Source organism: Leptidea sinapis, chromosome 3, assembly GCF_905404315.1.
Source record: "Leptidea sinapis chromosome 3, ilLepSina1.1, whole genome shotgun sequence".
NCBI lineage: Eukaryota > Metazoa > Arthropoda > Insecta > Lepidoptera > Pieridae > Leptidea > Leptidea sinapis.
The window spans coordinates 647,593-669,883 of record NC_066267.1 but is presented as its reverse complement, the minus strand read 5'-3'; the positions used below and the strand labels follow the sequence as shown (position 1 = coordinate 669,883).

General features: G+C 34.4%; 4 protein-coding genes across 5 annotated transcripts in view; 1 reads left to right on the top strand and 3 right to left on the bottom strand.

Annotated features, from left to right (window-relative positions):
- LOC126979393 (semaphorin-1A) overlaps positions 1–22,291 on the top strand; it is a 543,171-nt gene that overhangs the window by 268,253 nt on the left and 252,627 nt on the right. The gene's annotated exons all lie outside the window — the stretch shown is intronic.
- LOC126979456 (cilia- and flagella-associated protein 20-like) lies at positions 8,648–9,784 on the bottom strand. Its single transcript, XM_050828777.1, has one exon. The coding sequence runs from the start codon at positions 9,715–9,717 to the stop codon at positions 8,737–8,739; it is 981 nt and encodes a 326-aa protein (XP_050684734.1). The 5' UTR covers positions 9,718–9,784; the 3' UTR covers positions 8,648–8,736.
- On the bottom strand, positions 11,289–12,369 carry LOC126979458 (uncharacterized). The gene is made up of 2 exons (XM_050828778.1): positions 12,333–12,369; positions 11,289–12,223 (listed from the first exon to the last, which is right to left on the bottom strand). The coding sequence occupies exon 2, from the start codon at positions 12,132–12,134 to the stop codon at positions 11,517–11,519; it is 618 nt and encodes a 205-aa protein (XP_050684735.1). The 5' UTR covers positions 12,135–12,223; positions 12,333–12,369; the 3' UTR covers positions 11,289–11,516.
- Positions 13,266–14,851, bottom strand: LOC126979459 (cilia- and flagella-associated protein 20-like). Its single transcript, XM_050828779.1, has one exon. It carries the CDS (start codon positions 14,782–14,784, stop codon positions 13,825–13,827), a length of 960 nt encoding a protein of 319 aa, XP_050684736.1. The 5' UTR covers positions 14,785–14,851; the 3' UTR covers positions 13,266–13,824.

Sequence of the window (22,291 nt, the reverse complement as noted above, 5' to 3'; positions counted from 1 at the left end):
TAACGAAATTTTATCAGGAATATTTCGATCCTTTCTATTGGCTTCAGAAGTGGGATATTTACTTTACGGTATCAAACTTGTAGGATATCCTGAGATTTCATAATTAAAAAATTTAATGCACATAAATAATAAATTTTTACCGACACAGTTAAAAAAAAGAAAATATTTTTCCCCTCGATTGTTATGTACAACGTGTCTAATTTTCTTTTTGAAAAATTGTTTAATGTATAGACAAGCAACGCTATTTTATTATACCTACTAATATTATAAATGTGAATATAAGTTTATTTGTTACGCTCTCACACCTAAACCACTGAATCGATTATGATAAAAGTTAGTACAGAGATAGATTAGAGCTTGAAAAAGGACAAGCATTGATTGCAAAAAATAAACGGAGGGGTTTAAATAGGGGATGTCCATTTGTATGGAAATTTGCCACTATGAAAGAAAAAACCATGAAAATTTATTATTACGCACTTGATAATAAATAATTAATTATGAATATTTGTTCGAGCCTTTTTGAAACTTTGACCTACATGCGAATGAAATAGGAGATTAAAGTTCACAGGGAAATACTATTAAAGAGACTGTCCACAATGACAAGGGATATCAAGCGCTTTATCATAGAAGAGCGCTGCCAGCAGCGGAAAGAGCTGTTTAAAAGTATATTATTTGAAAAGTATCCTGTTCAAAGCGGACGAAGTCACGGGTAAAAGCTTGTATAAAATATTTAAGAGTCAATAAAAAATGTAAGCATATCGTGCAAAATGTGGCAGTTAGTATAAAATAATTTACCTTTAAAGATATATTGTGTTTTTATTTTTTATATTCTAAGAGTAATTTGGACCATCAATAAACAATAACATAATTCTAATCCCAAAAAGAAAAGTAATCCAAATTGAAAACAGAAAGATAAGCATTCTGGAGTAATATACAAAAATAATGTTTTCTTCATTATATATTCAGAGATCTAATTTTTCGTCATTGTTGTATTAATAAAGTAGTGAAATAAGGCTTAGTATTACTGGAAGCTAACGCAGTGGCGCGTAACGTGGCTGGAGTTCGTTAAGTGAAATGGTACAAGTCATAAGAATATTAATAAAATTATATATCAATATTTCTTAAAAATATGTGAAATACTAGCCGTTCCCGCCCGCTTCACAGGGCGAATTTTAAAAGGATATAAATTAAATTGTATTCATCTTATTACAAATATAATAAAAAAAAGTCGCATCGAATGGTGGTAGTTTCATGTCGATACGATCAATGGTTTAGGCGTGAAAGAGCCTCAACAAACACCATTTTGATTATACGGGATACTTAGAAATGTATTAGGTATAATCAAAATGTATATATATATATATAGATTTCCAAGTATCTATTTGGATAAAATTTTTCACATTGACAGAGCTCTTTTTTTTTTAATGGAATAGGAGGACAAACGAGCGTACGGGTCACCTGGTGTTAAGTGATCACCGCCGCTCACATTCTCTTGCAACACCAGAGGAATCACAAGAGCGTTGCCGGCCTTTAAGGAAGGTGTACGCGCTTTTTTTGAAGGTACCTATGTCGTATTGTCCCGGAAACACCGCACAAGGAAGCTCATTCCATAGCTTTGTAGTACGAGGGAGAAAGCTCCTTGAAAACCGCACTGTGGAGGACCGCCACACATCCAGATGGTGGGGATGAAATCCTAACTTGTGGCGTGTCGTGCGAAGGTGGAATTTCACTTTTTATCCTGGTGATATAAAAATGCGTCATCGCTTATTGATACGTCTGTATGTTCGCTTTGAAGTTTTAATTGAAAACGTAAAAAAAAATATTTTCTAGAATTTATAGTTTAGTTTTTATTTCCCTGGCGATCCTGGTTGGTATATAAGTCAAAAGTATGAATATATTTAAATATGTGTGCTAATTTTTAAGTTAATCAGATGTTATTGCAATTGTTTCTTTAATTCAGGTTTGTACTTTCTAAAATGTGTATCATGTCAAGTAATAGTATCTAATATATAAGTTTCCAAGACTTATCAATACATAATCTATCATAAAATGTATTTTGTCTCTTTTTCAACAATAATAAAGACACCATCTTAAATACGACCCCAAGAATACAGAATTAATAAATATCTCATCATTATTGCCATATGACAATTAATAAACGTCGAGAACTTTATAAACTATAATTAAACGCTTATCACTTGCACCAAACTGAAATGTAACATAGCTGGTGATTTATATAACGCCAAGCCACCGTAACTTATTACCAGCAGCAACATAACAGAGAATATGGTGAGAGACGACTGTATGCGGTTTTGGATAAATTATAATACTCCTTATTTAGCCATGATTTATTAAAGCTTCGCTTAAAATAAGTACGTTCGTACTAAATATCTCTGCGTAGCGTCGACTATCATGATGTCGCTAAGAATAAATCTGGCTGACTATGTTTTTATTACGGACTCTCCTCGAGTAAGACTTTACTAGCGAGCAACTTCGTATAGGCACAAGATTTCCGACGCCTTCCCAGTAATTTAGATAAACTGATAGCCATAGGCATCGTGGAGGGCAAAAGACCCATCCCAGCCGCTGGTCGGACCAGATCATAACACTCACTGGCCTACCACTTACGACCGCAATAAGGAAGGCCGAGGACCAAAAGGAGTGGAAGGCCTTAGTGGCCAACGTTACGAAAACTTGGAAGTACGGACATGACCTTCAGAAATGAAGAATGCGACTAAGAAGAATGTTTTTATTAAAGAGTATCTCTCTCCCTCATGACTGCGGTTCGTGGTCGAACATCAGCTGATGATGCTTATGCTGTGATACATGTTATGATCTGTCTCCATCGGTGCCTGTCCATTTCATCTCTGACAATTAAATAGAACTTAGGCGGGGGTGGGCCTTTTACTTGATCGCTCCATCTGGTAGGGAACCGTCCGCGGGTGCGTTTGCCTTCAGTGTTCCCAACTATGATCAGCTTTTCATGGCTCTCATCTAACTATGAGTACAGAATACACACATTATGAGGAAAGAGTGTATACGTTTACTTCATGGTCAGTGGTCACTTGCAACAACAAAGACATCACACGAGCGTTGCCAACCTCAGAAGTTCATTCCAAGTGTTTGGTAGAAAGGGAAAGAAAGTTCCTTGAAAACCGCACAGTGGAGGAACAACATACATACAGAGAGTAAGCATGAGAGCGCTTTTGCACTATGTCCGATCAGAGGCCGACCCATATACGTGAAAACATGATCCGAAGTAGTCGAAGAACTATTTCTACTGTTGACGAAACGAAATCGGATGACGGAAGCCGGATCTAGTGCGTAAACTGCCATAGAAATAGTTCTACGTCTACACCGGGTCCAGTTTTTACGGATACGCATCGCACTATGATTGGGCGTAGTGCAAAAGCAAAGCGCTCGGATAGTTGAGCTTATGACGTGTGTTGCGCTGGTTTAATTGGTCATCAGGGATCAGGTAAGACAGCACTTTGAAACACTGCCTGCGATGTATGCGGTAGAATGTAGAAAGAAGTATACCACGAAGCGACGTATTTTCGCAGCGGGCACGCGATCTAATGTTTCGGACAGATACTGGGGTGCACCAGACCAGTGATGAGAACAATTCTCCAAATGTAGCTGAATTTTTGGCATTCGCTCGAGATATTTAGAGGCAGGCTTTTTTTTTCAATAAGAACAACATTTTTAATTTATATGATTGGAAACTTGTAACTTTGTTTTAACAGAAAGATCCAAAATCTTGATACTAAATTTTTAAAACTGAATCACAGAACAAAACGAAATAACGCAGCTATAGGTTGTGTGTAGTTTATAAGCAACTTTTGCGTTCTCACTCGAGATTTTTATTCAGTCTATGAAATTGATGACTTTTACCCGTTTCAACCACTCTACTCAATAATTTAGTATAGTAATACTTATCTTCATCTCTTATATATTAAAATTAAAAATGTTAATATTAATTATATTTAACAAACTAACCGTCTGTTCGCAATAAACTCAAAAAGTACTGCATCCCTTTTCATGTTGTTTTACACCAATGGAAATCTTGATTCTCGAGGAAGGTTTTAGTATGTAATATATATATATGTGTGATTATTTAAGTTTTTGCATACTCTTTTGTATACATTAACGTTACTTCAACTAAAAAGTTTATGTTTGTTCCGGTAAACAATAGGCGAATGGAGAAATATAGAGGCAATGTTTCAGAAAAACTCTCAAACTTGTATTTGAATTATAACAGTACTCCAAATGAGATGTATGGTAAGTTATTTAAAATAATTAAAACAGAGTTTGCTTCTATATTTACTTCAAAGATAGTCAACTCGGGTGGTCTCTTGTCATTTAACAACTGGGCAACAGCTGGTATTCATAGGAGCAGACAACGGTTATATGAACTATATAGTGAGAGATCATCATGTAATCATGATGCATCTTTCCTTGTATATGTGAAAAATTATTCAAAATTATTTAAGAAAGTATGTACTATTGCTAAGTCAATGCATATTAGAGAAATAATTAAAAATGCTTCAAATAAAATAAAAATGACTTGGAAAGTTATTAACTGGGAATCTGGAAAAGCGAAAGACTGCAAGTTTGAATATAATCTAATAATAAACAATACAAAAATCCACTCTGAGCAGGAAGTAGCTTCTGCTTTTGAGAAATTTTTTTCTGACATTCCAGTTTCCATCTCAAGCACCCTTGTCTCCTCCACCAGTGTTGCCGAGTCACTTCTTTTGGAAAATGTTAAGGAATGTTAACAAAATTTCAAATTCAGTGTTGTTAGCCCAGCAGAAATAATTAAAACTTTCAGATCCTTAGAAATGAAAAAAACTGCTGATATGCGACTGCGGGGCATATCTGTAAAAATAATAAGTTCTGTTATTGACGTCAAAGCACCATATCTAGCACTAGTTTTTAATAGCTGTATTGAACATGGCGTGTTTCCTGACCTTCTGAAGTATAGTAAAAGTTAACACCAATATTCAAATCGGGACTCACTTCTGACCCAAATAACTATCGCCCTGTTTCGGTGTTGCCGACCCTTAGTATAATTTTTGAAAAAATTATTTTAAGCCAAATGCTTACTCACTTTAACACTTATAAGTTACTTCATATAAAACAATTTGGCTTTACTAGGGGACGCTCGACTACGGTAGCAGGTGTTGAACTCATCAGGAATATTTTTGAGGCCTGGGAGGAATCACAGAATGCACTTGGTATCTTCTGTTATTTATCAAAGGCTTTTGATTGTGGTCAACATTCAACGCTGGTCAGGAAGCTATGCCACTATGGTATAAGAGGATCTGCACTCGATCTTCTGATCTCATATTTAAATAATAGGATTCAGAGGGTCGAGGTGAATGGCAGGAGATCTCCTGGGACTCCTCTCGGTATGGGGGTACCACAAGGGTCTATTCTTGGACCCTTCCTCTTTCTTATTTGTATAAATGATCTACCTAACCTTGTAGAAAAAAAACACAAGGTGATATTGTTTGCGGATGACACTTCACTTATATTCAAAGTGAAACGAAGCCAAGTTTTATATGACGAAGTAAACAATGCTCTATCTGACATCGTGTACTGGTTTAGCGCCAATAACTTATTGTTCAATAATCATAAAACCAAATATATTAAATTCACCACGCCAAATGTCAAAAATGTAGATGCGAATATTTTATTAAATGGAGAGGTGGTAAAACCAGTGGAATCTGCTATATTTCTTGGCATTACTCTTGATTCCAAATTGCAGTGGGGCCCCCATATTGAAGGATTGACGAATAGGCTTAGTTCTGCAGCATATGCGGTTAAGAAAATCAGACGGTTAGCTGACATAGATACGGCGAGATTAGTATACTTTAGTTTTTTTCATAGTATTATGTCCTATGGTATATTGTTATGGGGCAGTGCGGCCGATATTAATACTATCTTTGTGCTGCAGAAGAGGGCTATTCGCGCGATTTATAACCTAGGTCCTAAAGAATCATTAAGAGAAAAATTTAAAGAAATAAACATTATGACTGTTGCTTCTCAATACATTTTTGATAATGTTTTGTATGTTCATAAGCACATTGAGGAATTTTCTAGAAACTGTGACATTCATAATGTTAACACGAGGAACAAACATAAACTTGTTATGCCTACTACTCGGTTGGGTCGAGTTAGTTAGTCTTTTGTTGGGCGATGTATATGCTTCTACAATATGATCCCAGAAAATGTACAAAACAAATGTGTTACGAAATTTAAAAGAATTGTTAAAAAACGTTTGTGTGGGAAAGGTTATTATAGCATAAACGATTTTCTTAATGACACCACGGACTGGGATTAAAGCGAACACCCTCAGGCTCTTTAATTATTAATGTTTATTGTACGATATTACATTGTAATCCATATTTTATATAAAAAAAAGCCTGCTGAGTTTCTTGCGCCCATTCTTCTCAGGTCTGAGGCAGTCTCTTTTGAATGGGTGGTAGATTTTGACGTTCAATAAGTGATTATAAATCCTATTTTGAATAAAAATATTTGAATTTGAATTTGAAAGTTATTTGTTGGAGGTTTCGGAAAAAATTAGCCGCTTCGGAGCTTTTATTGAAAACGCTGCCAAATTATCAAGAAATTGTGTATCTTATATAGTTCAACGGTAAAGTCCGCGATGGCATATGTTAAGCTAAGTAAAAGCTGTTTACACAAAAAATATATTAATCCTTATCATTTTATTACTACATATTATAAAATCATTCAATTTCGATGGCTTTAGACTACATAATTTCTGCATACTGTATGTAGTACATTCATTTTTTTATTGACAGAACAGCGTCTGTCGGGTCATCTAGTAATAGATAACCCTATGTATTGATGCTATAAGTTATAATGCTTAAACTTATTGTTTAGGCTTCTTAGGCTCTGATAACATGAAATGAACTTTTAATTACTTACACTTTTTATTACTTCAATACTAAAACTATAAATGTATGTTAAAAGCTTGTATCATTGTAAAGGATATTATATTTAGAAAGCACAGAAATGCTTTCAATAAAATCAGATATATCATTAAAAGCCTTCCTTTCATCATAGTTCTGTAATTCTTTATCAAGCAAATACCTACACAAAAAAGGTAAGGTTTTCGGAGAGTCGAAGTATTTTGTTTACATATTTAAAGATATCCCGCTTTACTTATTCAGAGTAATAAAGGGGCGGCTCGAGATTTCAAGGAGAGCACCTCTTGGTACACATTTCAATATTTTTATTCAATTCAGAGAGTCATCAGGCCGCCAAATTTGAGCAAGATGGTTCTTTTTATTACTAGGTCGTAATATTAGATGTATTTTAGTTGACTGTAAGCAATTGGTGGTCATTTTAATATTTTTATTAACAAATGCTTTTCTTGCTTTGCAGGTAAGCTCGGGCCCTTAGTAAAATTACCACCTGCGCTGATATTAAATCAATACAAATGTAAGGACTAATCCGATAAAATAAAAAACTTTTTATAAAAAAAATACCAACTTTAAATGGTTGAATGTAAATAATAATTGATTTTTCTAGAACGTTTGGAAGTTGATGCCAAGTAGAATATAAAATTTGCAATCTGCGTCCAATACATTTTGCGTTAGAATAACAATAAGTACTGAATGTCAAATTTATGTTTAACTATTCACCAACTTCACAATGTTGAACACAAGAACGTTATTACTTTTTGGTTACATTGTTTTTTACTTTTGAAAAAGAGTTTTTCGTTATTACACGTTTTTATGACAGAAGTGATGAGACTAGCAATTTTCTTACCGGAGATCCGCGGTGCGTCATGCCTACATAGATTGCGATATTAAATTCCCATGCCCTGCCTATCTTACTAATATCTTGCCTTTCTTGGCGTGTGTCCGTGCAGAAGTGGATGTCGCTATGCCAACTTAATGGCTGACAGGCTTGCCCTGCATGTTTCAGTATGACAACTCGATGATAATTGAATTAGCAGACGCCTCTGTTTATGACATGATTATTCTCATATTAAACATTTTATTGAGATAAAACCTTTAGTTGCGATTGCAACGGGCAACTACTAGTTTGATTATAAAGGCGAATAATTAACTATTTATGTATATGTTTCTTAATTATAAGAGATTATTAGTCTTGAGAAATATCAATGTGGAAATAGACTATTATCAAATTTTTCTTCGCCGTATTTTTTAGTACCATTGTAGACCATGAAAGCAAAACCTGAATCCACTTATTAGCTGTCATGAATAAATTTCTATATACTCAAAAGGCATTTAGTTAAGTACGATTACATTCATGAATTTATTTATTTGGTGTCATGGCTACAAGCATATCCTCTAATGGAAACAGCAGTCTACTTACCTTAGTGACTGGGTTGTGCTCGCTGTATGTAAGAGGTAATGTTATTGCTGTTCCGAAAATAGGTTGACCCAAAACGCTGAGAAAGATTGAGCTTCGTACGAAGAAAGAGAAACAAATATTACGGGTGTTTTCAGATATGAAACCTGACTAAATAGGTTCTTTGCCACCAAATATTTTCGTGTAAATTTCATAAAAATTGTTAGAACTATTTGCATTATACGTGAATAATTAAAAAAAAATCTTTGATTGCGCAGTTAAACAAATATGAGATTTAATTACAACGTCATTAGTATATTTATGTGATTTGAAAAAAAAATATAATATCAACATGCTAAAAAGCTTTAATCATGTACATGGACATTATGCTCCTTCAGCACTGTACTTCGGTACTGGTGTGGATACTTCTTCTGTTGTCTCTACTGCATCGGGGTTAAGAATTTTATCAGCTTCCTTGGCAGGCTGTTCTTTGGCTTTACTTTCTACTTCGTTGGTGGGGGTTGGTGATGGATCTTCTTGTTCAGCATTCTCTGTGTCTGCCTTTTTATCTACATGAATTTCTTCAGGCTCTTCAGCTAGATCCCCTTCAGTTGTTACTGTCGTCTTAGCTGCAGAACTCAGTTTAACTTCGTTATTATCATCTACATCTGCTTTTACAGAAACTTCTGCTACTGTTTCCTTTACAGACGAGGCTTGACGCTTAACACGTCTTGGAACTACCTTAGTTACAGTACGCGCGGGTGGCGTATCTTTTTTACTCAAATTCCCTTTTTTTAGTTTTTGGTCTAAAGGTAAATACAGTTTATAATCTTGTGGCAACTCTTCTTCAGAGTATAGTTTTTCGCAAAAATAAATCCGTCTTAAACGAACATTGGCGTGTACTTGTACGCGCAGCGTTTCAACAAACTGTGTCCCATATGCCCGTTGAGTGAAATCGGCTAAATTGAACTGAATTTGATTCCAACCTCCTGACAAACCAATTGGCATGGTTGTACAGAAAGGTTTGATTTTCGTTGTCGATTGAAAGTTTGAAATTCTGAATCGTCTCCTCATATTTTTATCATCTAGAATCGTTATTTCAAATGAAAAATATCGTTTCATGTTTTTGACAATCATCACCAGAAATGGTAGTTTGATACCAAGCAATAGGTTTCGTTTTGGACAGCTTATATATGTAGTGGTAACATTTGTACTCACTATTTCTAGAACAACAGAGTTAACTTCTGAATCGGTCAAACGTTTTATGTGACCGTTTTGTACTTCCATATCCCATATTGCTAAGGGATTTGAACCACAACTATAAAATATTGAAAGTAATCCACTTTGATACGTATTTTTAAACATCTTTAATACTTCTATTGATTGTTATAAACAGTACAACGTTTTAACAAAACCATAACGTCGACGTGACGTGGAGACTTGACAGCAATTGATGACATTCAGTTTATATTTAATTTTAAATAAGTAGGTTAAGTTAGTTATTTTTCTAATGGGACAGGATTGCCTGCACTGGCCTAGTGTTTTTTTCAAGATAAAGTGACGAGACTAGTTAGGCTTTTACCTGATGGTAAGTGCCCATTACAATTATATATTGCCGTTAAGGGATTTTGAATAACTCGAAATTTTGAGCGGCATTCTAATTGCGCTTGTCACTTTGAGACCTAAGGCCAATTGGCCATAAGCCTCTCATTAGCCCATTAATTTCACTGCTGCGCATGTTTCTGCCTTTCTAATGCTTGTACATTATTTGACGGTTGAAAAATTCGCCGGTGTGTTACCCACCTAGCCGTAATCCTGTGCAACGAAGCCTCCCACTGGTGATGAAGTGTAGGGATCCAGAGAACTAATTTTGACGTGTAATACAAATGGCTGGAGTGAAGCGAATACTCTGAAATATTTTTGCATTTTGAATTAATTTCGGTCGTTTTCCGTGTTATTTATACTTCAGGGATGAACGTAATAAAGTACAGATTTTTTTTGTAAATAGTTTTCCTGTTGATATTTGTTTAGCTGAGATTGTCATCACTAGTTTTACTACCAACAGCGCCAAAATGTCGAATATCAAACAGGCACAAAAACAGTTTTACAGCCGCCACTCCAGTGGCAACTAGTAGAGGTCAGTGACTTTATGTATAAATACATGGATATATGTGATCCAAATATCACAAACACAAATTTACTTAAGTTGCAACCAAAGAGAATATTATCACTACGTTCGTGGCAACAGCGCTGATACTACTGTGCACTGAGATTAATTATTAGTTCAGTATCATGTTCACGCAAATATGAATTATTCCTGCACACAATATATTTCGTGTTAACGAAAGTCAAGAGGCAGTATAATGTATCGTTAATGCTATATATCTTACGGTCCCATATGAAAGAGCAAAGCGCATTACGCTTAGATCTAAAAATTGCACTACTCAAAAATAATTTTGATAAAATTCGGTTTTAGTGTATCTTTTAAATAATAATATTTAATTATTGTGAGTACCTTATTTGTCAATATTTGCTTAAACAGATCCCACTTCAACCGGAACTCTTTCAAAGCTTTTTTGGAATTCAATGTAAAAAAGCTTGAAAACATAATATACAAATTTTCGTCTTTATTATATTAGTTACCTTTAGTTTAGTCACCGATAGCCTTGGTAAACTTTAATGTCACGTATTTGGTTTTCAAGGTTTTCAACGATATCCATATAATTTCTAGATTCATTTTGATGAAATGTACTTAGGATACTCGTTCAAAAATAGCTATACTTGCTGTAAATACGTTTTTTTTACTTAAAGACCTAATAAATTCATATAAAATGAGGATATTACAATAAAACATTTTTTATAAATTAAATTAAGATTTATAATTAATTAGCTACATTTTTAAATAATTAATAACCTTAACGTTACTAACGTTTGGATGTTCAACAAGAAAATAATTTTATGTAGAACTATTAAAATTCACACATTGTAGGTACATTTATAGTTTAAGTTTGCGCGACTTTTTGATTTTAAAGCGCATAATACACTGCTTGAATCATTTCTAATACCAAGTAAGCAGTAATCTTAATAACAAATACCTTCATATTTTTTCCAAATTTTAGGAAACTCTTTTAGGGCGCTTCTATGGTTAAAGTAGCGTAGTTCTACTACGCTTCTACTTCTAAGGCTTCGGGATCTGCTGTAACAGGCTCAGATTTTCTTTCTTGTTCTTCTTTGTTTTCTACTTCTTCTGTTATTTCTTCCTGAGCCTCAGTTAAGTCGACTTTTTCTTCTACCTTCTCTCCATCATCTGGTTTTGCTCCATTGTCTTCCGGTTTAGTAGTGTCTGATTCAAGTGCCACTTTATTTTCTATTTTGGCTTCAGTTTTTATTTCAATTTTAGATTCCTTGTGAGAATGTTGAGAAGGTGTCTTTGGAACAGAATGTGATGATGTTTTAGAAGTTCTGTGAACAGTCCTGGTTGTAGCTTCTATATCCACTGTCTTAATTGCTTGTTCAGATACAATTTTATTTTCCTTATTGTTACTGGCTTTTGTAACAAATTTTTCTTTTGGCTTAGCACTCAGAGGGAAATATAACTTGTATTCAGCGGGTAGTTCGTCATCCGGTATCAATCTTTCAGTAAAATAAACTCTTCTAAGTCGTATATTTGCATTGATTTTTAGTTTTTGTACTTCAACATACTGTTTTTTGTAAGCACGTCTACAAAACTCCGCTAAATTAAATTGAATTTGGTTCCATCCATCAGAAAGGCCAATTGGCATAACCGTACACAAAGGTAATATTTGTGTACTACTTTGAAAATTTGATACACGAAATCGACGTCTTGTTCCAGTTTCATCAAGAATGGTGACTTCGAAAGAAAAATACTTTTTAAGATTCTTTACAACCATAATCAAAAATGGCATTGTTATTCCTAAAATTTTATTGCCTTTCGGGCATATTATATACGATGTACTTACGTTACTTCCTCCTATTTCTAATACCATGGACTTTATGTCTTTATCCAAAAATCTGGTAACATATCCATCTTGTACATGGACATCCCAGATATTAAGGGGTTTAGATCCTCCACCAAAAAATATAGTAAGAAGGCCACGTTGATAAGCATTTCTATACATTTCTGTTCACTAATGTATGTAATTCTCTAAATCATTTATAAATAAAGGAATATCTGTCATATGATATTTGACATTTAATATATTCATAAAATAAAGAAGTTTCTCCGTGAGTTAGATGCTAATTAATTAAGGTCTTATTAATTATTGTATGAAAAATCTGTTGTACAATAATTATATTACCTGGTCGTATAATATATAACGATAAGTGACGTTAGAGAAAACGCAAAGGTCCCTTACGGCTTCTTATAACGGTACCATAATTCATAGCTATTGGTATTTTAGCGAGAGAGTTATGTTTATCATTTTTCTAGTCAGCATTGAAATGCCACGTACCTATGTCGTTACATGGTATGGCGGCATTTTTTTGTTCACTTAGTACAAGGGTCAATACCGGGTATCGAATCGTAATTGATTCCGGTATCTAGCATGTACGTATTAATGTTAATTTTGCAGCTCTAATTCAATATTTTTTCGTAAATGTTTATTAATAACCTACTCTGTGGTAATAATATATCTGTACAAAACTTACATTATATGGGTCAATGTCACTTGCAAGTATGTATATCCTCTTTGGTCACTTGTGCAATGCCTCTAATGCTGTCATTTCTACTTTTTGGGTTTTTATAATTTTAGAGATTATTAATTTAGAAATTAGATAACTACGATGAAAATATGTACTGCATCATATTCTAAAAAAAAAAATCTGCATAACATTTATTTTTTATTTTGAAAATTTCCATTGACAATATAATATTCAGAATGATGGTTCAATTACTACCCTCTAATTTTAGGATGAAGTTGTTTCATACCCTGTATATGTAGCTAACTATTACTAAGCTTAAGTTAAACTATTTGTTATTTTTCAAAGTAATATCCCTCACGTCTGGGATTAATTACACAAATCAAAGACTTGATTGATTGACTTCAAGAAATTTAAAATCATAGCCTTCATAGGGTAAAATCCAAGCCACTCATATATGGATCTAAAAAATATATTTCAAGAACTTGAAGATAAAACGTAAAACATTAGAAGTTGGTAGAATTATAAGTCGGCGTTAAGATAAGAGTTCAGACGTTTATTTTCATTTAAATAAAAAAAATATCCCATACCAAAGTTAAGATTTCTACTAAAAATATATTTTTAAATAAACATGAAATGGAAATTAACAATCATTAAAAAGTAAAAAAGATGTTCTAATAAATAAATTACATCGAAAGAAAATTAATAACATTTAAAATGATAGAAAGTTAATAGTATTATGATACATTAGAAGCGTTCAATAACCAGTAAAGAGACCATGTGTACATAAATGTCTAAGAAAATGAATATAAATTAGACTTCTGCATCTTCAGATGGTGCTCCAGGTTCTGCAGGCTCTGATACTGCTGTATCAGGTGGTGTATGTGTCACTTCATGTATAACCTCTTGCATTATCTCTGTCTGCTCTTCAGTACCTTCTGTTTGCATCATATCCTCTTCTGGTTCTTGGCTCTTTTGTGGTTCTTCAATGGTTTGAGCTACGTCTTGTGGTTCAACCTTCAATTCGTGAGCTCCTGGTGTTACTTTAGCTTCAACTGGAGGAGCTGGTTCTTGCTTAGCAGAATTAACTGAAATTTTGGAAACTCTTCCGGGTAGTTCGGGTGCAGCCTCTACAGCAATTGCCTGAATAGGTGGTTTCGATTGTAGTTCTTTAGCAGAAGCTTGCTTTCCTTTCTTTTCTTTTTTAGAACCAAGAGGAAAGTATAATTTATATTCAGGGGGTAACTCATCATCAGGAATCAATTTCTCAGCGAAGTAAATTCGACGTATACGTATATTCGCATTAATTTGCAGTCTCACTACTTCTGTGAATTGTTTTTTGTAAGCGCGTCTTGTAAACTCAGCAAGATTGAATTGTATTTGATTCCAACCATCTGAGAGGCCGATTGGCATCACAGTGCACATAGCTTGTATTTGGGTGGTGCTCTGGAAATTTGAAACACGAAATCGTCGTCTAACTCCTGATTCATCGAGTATAGTCACTTCGAAAGAAAAATATTTTTTAAGATTTTTCACAATCATAACTAAAAATGGCATTGTTATTCCTAGGGTCATTCTGTGATCTTTTGGACACGTTATATATGTTGTACTCACGTTAGTTCCACCTACTTCTAAGACCATGGACTTAATATCTGGATCTAAAAACCTTGATACGTAGCCACTTTCGGTATTTGTGGCCCAAATACTTAATGGTTTCGAACCCCCACTAAAAAGGATTGTCATTATACCTCGCTGATAAGATCCTCTATACATTTTAATACAATTATAATTTCATGTAAATAGTTTTATTTGTGATATAAAATTGACAGTTGCTGGTGTCGGTATGACAGCTGATAACTATGACGATTGTATTTATATAAACAAAACTTTAATAAAAAGGTATATCTACATGATATGTCATATTCAGAATTTATTTGTCTATGACCTGATGGAAATTATTTAATAGTAAAAAAACTAAGGAAACACGCTTTATTATAAAATCAAACTAACTAGGATGCCGCAGTCGCTCGTCGTACCGCTTCGCTGCGGCATATATTTGAGCGAAACGAGGTAAACTAAGTCTGTGTACATATTGAAAACAAAAGTAATCCAAAAAAAAAAAAAAAAAACAACAGAATCTTTCGGAATGGCGCCATTTTAAAACATGAGGAATTATGGGCTCAATTTTTAAATAAATATAAATAGCGCGTGCTAATTTAGAATAATTTGTTAATAATGTTTGTTTTTAATTATAATAATTGAATCAAGTCGAAATTCAAGCTTTCTATGAGTTCAAAATTTTTTAAAATCAGTCCAGAAATGGCCGAGAAATAATTTAACACAGAAATCAATTGGAGTCACCCGGTCGCTCAAAAAGTAGAATTATTTTTCAGTAAGATTAAATAAGGTTTAATTTGATTCACAAAAAAAAGGATTATGTTGTAAAATAGCGCGGGATGCTCGATGTCAATTAGGTACTATATAAATATTTAATTGGCAGGTTTTGGTAAAATTGGTATTATAAAAACGCTTTATTACTGAAAAATATTTTTTTTTGTTAATCGCACTTTTAAGCACCAACAGGCCGAAGAATATTAATATATTTCAAAATGCTTAAGAAAAACTTTCGTATACTTTCCTCGTTTTCAAATATCAAAAAAGGTATCGTTGAGATGCAGTCGAGAGGTATAGCTAACTCTCTTGATATCGACACCACCGGAAATTAGTACTTGAGTTCACCTTCGCAGCCTTATCATTTTCTAGAATGCGGTCAATGTAAAGATGAGCTGTCATCGGCACGAACTAGATCGGTATACAGACTTGTATATACACATTACACACGCATCTATGATATCTATGTTTATCTATGGTATACGTAGTCTATGTTTGATTTCTATGATTTATGCTTAAATCATACGTCTAGATAAAATACGGCAGCTGTGAAAACGTCAGAACATATTTAGTATCTATAACTAACCTCTAGTTTGAGAAGATTTTGAGCAATTCACGCACATTAATACTTGTCACGCAAATTAAACTAATATTCCTGGCCTGTTTTTGTCGGTTGTCTAAACAGCAAGAGACTATATCTAAACGTATAAATTATCCAAGGTTTTACGCCTTTCGTAATAAACATAGATTTTCAATATTGAGAAGCAATATAGAAAAGGATTCTAAATTTTTGAGTTATCTCGAGTGTAAATTTCACTTATATTTGTCTTCAATCAATTCGACACGTGTTTCGTCTCTACACGAGGCATCCTAAAGAGATGTTGACTCACCAAACTCTGGCACCAGACTCAGAATTTGAAGACAAATATTAACAGAATCTACACTCAGATTACTCAAAAAATTCTGATAATAATAGATATCAATTGCAAAATGACGTCTAAATTAATAAATTTTATAGAAAAGGAAAATCGTTTGTGACTTTAACCGGTTTTGATAGACAAGTCGTAAGCAGTGAGTCACGCTTGCCATTAGCTCCTCACCCCCTTATTCATAATAGTCTGCTAACTTAAAGCATTGCTAATTCACACTCTGTCTTCTTCTATTGACCTAAGTCAGAATGAGAAAAAACACTCCTCAGCGGCTGTTTTAAGTGAGCGGACCATTATGAATAGGTTAGTATTTTAAATTAGTAGTTACGTAGTTCGTTTGTGCATCTGTAATAAATAAATAGGCACACGTTTACCTACTACTTGGCCATAAGGTTATTAATGAAAAAAACGCAACTGTCACTAACTGTCACCAGAATAAGTTGAAATAGAACTTTTGAAAGAAAGATTTACTTGTGCCGTGATTTATCTCCCCATTTGTAATCGTCGACACTAGGAAAATATGTCACGCAAGCCCACAAAGAATGGCAATACTCACACACAGCCTGTTACGAAAATAACATTTTTGTCGTCGCTAAATCACGACATTTCCTCCGTCGCGCCCTAGAGATGAGTGCGCCAAAAAACTATAGCGGAAAAAGAAATAAAAATGAAATAGTGCGTCTGACTGAGATGATAGGGCACTCTGGTTGTTTGACGCGGGCTAATAACGTGATGCGTTATGGGATATGTTTTTTTTTAGTAAAAGCATGTTCGCTGTTTTGTTTGGGGGAGCTCCCCTATATGAACTTTTTCTTATTAAGACTAAAAGTGTGACGTATACATACTTCATATTATATTGTAGGTATAGATACATATTATATACATGGTATTATAGATGAAATCTTGGATAAGGATTGGTATCCGCTGAGGTCCAACTATATACAGCACTACCTAAGAACAATAGCTATTTTATTACGGCAACTTTATATTGTAGTGTCTATTGGCTATTTGTAAAGAAGCTTGTGTGCGTGGCATCTTGACACTCAATGGCATCTCTAAAATTTTGTAACGTACGCTTCGTGTTATTTTACATTGAAATAAATAGAATAAATATATTCTGATGATATTATGTGATCCCAGTGTCTTTCTTATTTCTAGTAGTATTATTTTTACATAGTTTTACTACGCAACCCGGTATTCTAGTTTTAACTATAAGAAAAGTTTAACAGAACCTGTGGCACGGCAACGTCACACATTCGAGGCTGGCTCGAGTACGCCCACTTGGGCGTAGTATTAGTTGCCGCACTTTGTGACTATGCCTGCGTTATCTAGTTGGATCGCAGCGGACACCAATCCATAATCTTAGATTGTTGTACTAAATGTATCTTTTAAATGTTATCTTTTATAATCATAGATTTACTTACAATATAACTCAGAGAAAAATATCTCTACAGCAAGATAGAAAAGGAAAGAGAATCATTTGTAATTGTAACTGATTCTGATTAAGAAGTTGTAAACAGTCAGCCACGCATGGCATTAGCTCCCTTAATTGAATATTAAATCTCTAGCTAATGCACACATTGATTAACCAAAATTAGTTACGAATTATCTTGCTCTCAGGTTGTTTGTCCGCTGGTATATTCAAAGACTATGTTATTTACTATATAACCTTCTTTGATGCGGGTTAGGTGGGTACCAATTACGGAAATTCCGTAGGTGAAAATATATTCGCTTTCTCTTTCTTTCTTGCTGTATCTCCGTAAGAGATGCTTTGTTAGTATATTGCAAGTCTAATACACTGCCGGTGAGGACACACTCCATTAATTTGTTGCAGCCACTTGTAAATACCACTGGACAGGCTATTCCATATGTTTGATAGCAAATTTTTTGTGCATATCTGAAGCACCACTCGCGAGCGTCTAGAGAACTAATTTTGATGTATAATACAAATGGCTGCGAAGGAACGTACAATACTCTGAAGTATTTTTGCATTTTATTTTATTTAAAAATTTTATTAAAAGTACCTACACAATTTTAAAAAACTTTATTAAAAATACACAATTTTTTATGTAAATATTTTCCCACCAACTTTAGATGTTTGTTGAGGTTGTCATCACTAGTTTTAGTACCGCAGACTCTCGCTACATGGCCAACAGCGCTAAAATGGCGAATACCAACAGGCACAAAAACACTTTGACAGCCGCCAGTCCAGTGGCTTACAAGTAAAGTAGAGGTCAGTGGATGCAGCGATAAGACCTGTCAAAATTTCTCGCTGAGGGATATGGGTCAATCTGCAATGCGAGTAACATCCCGTTATACTTGAAGAGTCGGTATAACCCAGCGACAAAACTACACCCACTTCTAGAATGAGATCCCTAACTCTTTCCTTATTTCTAGCTCTACTTGCATTTCGTTCATCGCTAGAAGCGGAACAAGTGTCAAAGGGATCAAACTATTTACGTATCTCCAAACAATGGATTCCAGCTTTTATTAATCAAATGTTAGATGCTCAAACTGTTAATTTCTATATTCACTTATTTGTTGCAGTTTATCTCGTCTAATCCCTTACTGCGTTAATAAAAAACGCGAAGTAAAGTTATTCCAAGTTTCAAAATTTTTGTCTTTATCTTCCCTTCGTAACCACAGAATTACATGAAAAGGAGAAGTAATTTCAAACTTTTTTTTATGGAATAGGAGGACAGACGAGCGTACGAGTCACCTGTTGTTAAGTGATCACCGCCGCCCACAATCTCTTGCAACACCAGAGGAATCACAGGAGCGTTGCCGGCCTTTAAGGAAGGTGTACGTGCTCTTTTGAATGTACCCATGTCGTATCGTCCTGGAAACACCGCACAAGGAAGTTCATTCCACAGCTTTGTAGTACGTGGAAGAAAGTTCCTTGTAAACCGCACTGTGGAAGACCGCCACACATCCAGATGGTGGGGATGATATCCTAACTTGTGGCGTGTCGTGCGTGGGTGGAATTCGGCGGCAGGAATCAGAGTAAACAGCGCTTCGGAACACTCCCCGTGTTATAAACTTGGAGTAACTTTACACTGCGTTTATTAATAAGACAGTTACAAAATTTAGTTTGTTTTAGTAGATTATAACAAACTACCTATACTATAAAATCATATATTTATTAATTTTAATAAAATTTACAAACATGGTTTTGCAATGAGATCAAAAAGGGTAGACCCCTTATTCTCAATCAAGTTAAAACTGTACTATCGGACGACGAATTACGATATCAATAATAATTAATAAATCATTCTTATAATAATTAAAATGTGTAGGTATGTGTTTAAAAACCATACGAAGTAAGCTTGCAGTTCTTGAAATTGATACGCTGGCTTGTGGCGTGTGGTGTCTATGTTTGGAGCAGGGATCAGCTCAGCCAGCTTATCGTTACATCCCCGTGATAAATGTGGTAGATACATACTGTCTTCACCACGCCAATCAAAGCTAGGTTCGCAGAATACTGGATTGTCGATAATTTGAGCAGCTCTGCCTTCCACGAAAAGCATTATTTTACTCCACTGAAGGACTCGTAAATTTTTTCATCCATCATCATCATCATCAGCCGGAAGACGTCCACTTCTGAACAAAGACCTCCCCCAAAGATTTCCACGAGATCGGTCCTGCTCTGCCCTCATCCAACGTATTCCGGCGATCTTGATCAGATTGTCGGTCCATCTAGTGGGGGTCTACCAACTACCTACCAACAGACTTTACTGCCCCAACGGCCATCTGTCCGTCGAACTATGTACCCTGCCTACTGGCACTTAAGTTTCACAATCATTTGGGCTATATCGGTAACTTTTCATCCAAAATATATCCAATTAAACATCTTTTCCAAGGCATTCACAGCCACATTTAAAATAACAAGAAGCCAAATCTTCGTTTCAGTGGTAACTGGTATTTACAGAGCTCGTTGCCCGACGCTGGAAGCGTGGCCTGCATAATATATCGAACGCCTTTCCAGTTTGGCTTTGTCTGCGTTATTTACAACCAGTTCGTGTATTCACCCGGAAATTGGATTCGCGAAATAAGACACTGTATAAATAATATGTATCTAGCATGTCTCGCTGAGTCGGTGATGTATGTTTTGTAGTTGACTAAAGAATTGAATCGTCGGCCCATATTCTAAAATTATATATTCTTAAAAGATCCTAGCATAGATCGAAGAATAAGTTAGACAAGACGAGAATAGATTTACCGTTATAATTTGTCTTACGAAAATAAATGAAAAAACATGACATAACAGTGAAATATTAAGCTTATTTATTTATTTAAGATTAGATAAAGACATACAGAAACTAGAACATACATTCCATTATAAATACAACATACTTAAAAATAGTGATAAATGCGTTTCTACTCAGGCAATCAGACATGCATTTATTTTTATTGATTTTATTATTTTTTCTTATTAATTCTTATTATGCATTTATTTTATTATTTTTTCTTATATTAAAAATTCTTAATTAATTGAATTATTTTCTCGTTTTTTTAAACAAAAAACATACTTCGCTTTAAACTAATATTTCAAACTGAATTATCTTTTAGAACTTAGATAATTTATGTGTCTAGATAGAGTCTCTTGGTGGTAGACATCCGATGAAAACAGGCTAAAATATTAGTTTAGTGTGCGTGGCTACATCTGAAATTCGCGATTTGTGTTACACTTTGTGTTAGTGTGCGTGAATTGCTTAAAATCACTGACCTATATACCACTATACTATATACCACTGGACTGGCGGCTGTCAAAGTGCTTTTGTGCCTGTTTGATATTCGCCATTTTTTCGCTTTTGGCCATGTAGCGAGAGTCTGTGGTACTAAAACTAGTGATAACAACCTCAGCAAACATCTGTAGATGGTGTGAAAAAAAAATGTGTACTTTAAATAATATATGAAGTTTAAATAACACGGAAAACGAATGAAATTAATTCAAAATACTTCAGAGTGTTGTACGTTCCTTCGCAGCCATTTGCATTATACATCAAAATTAGTTCTCTGGACGTTCGCGAGTGGTGCTTCAAATAGGCACAAAAATTTCCTGTCAAACTTATGGAACAGCCTGTCCAGTGGTATTTATACAGGTCAGTGCTCAAAATAGAGATTAGTTTCAGTTTTTTTTGACGTTTTCACAGCTGTCATTGTCAATCTAGATGTATTAAAATGATCTAAGTTTCAGATATTGATTCTGATTATCGAATGAACACGTCATCGATAATCATTTAACATAAAAAATTATCAACCAATATCATCATATTTTATTGTTAAATTCCAATCCATACTAAAGAAGCATCAAACGAAGCAGGACAATGTATCGAATTTAATATCGGCTAGACGCCACTGGACAATTTGTTCGGTTGGAATGTTGATAATTAAACCGTCCCCCGATCTGAGCTAAAAATATTTGATATAACTTTATCCCGTGTTCCAGAACGATCGATTCAGTGTGACCTCTGTCTGATATTCAGAATTCAATAATAGTACGAGAGGGATTATAATTATTAGAATATTAAATTGATAACCCTTTGTGTGTGTTTACTTAAGACGAATTGAGTTATTCGGATTTATCGAATTATGTTATACCTGATGACAATTTATTATTGGAGGCTGTTTTTCTGTGTAGAATTTCTGATAGGTGAGAAAAACTTGGTTTTATAGCACAATTCGCCAATAAATAGGCATACAAATATCTCATTGTTAATATTAAAACAGAACTCTATTTTATTAAATATATTATATACGCGTTGAAAACAAAGTGATGCGGGACTCGAACCCGCGACCACTCGCGTTCTGTGCGAGTGCTCTTCTAAATCGCGAGCCAATCGTTCGAGTAACTTCATAAATCTTGATGTCTTTATTCAACGCTTAGGTTGTGGCTTCATCTACAGGATCTTCTTTACAGTTGATAACCTGCTCAACCCCAATATTTGCATATTAGGAAA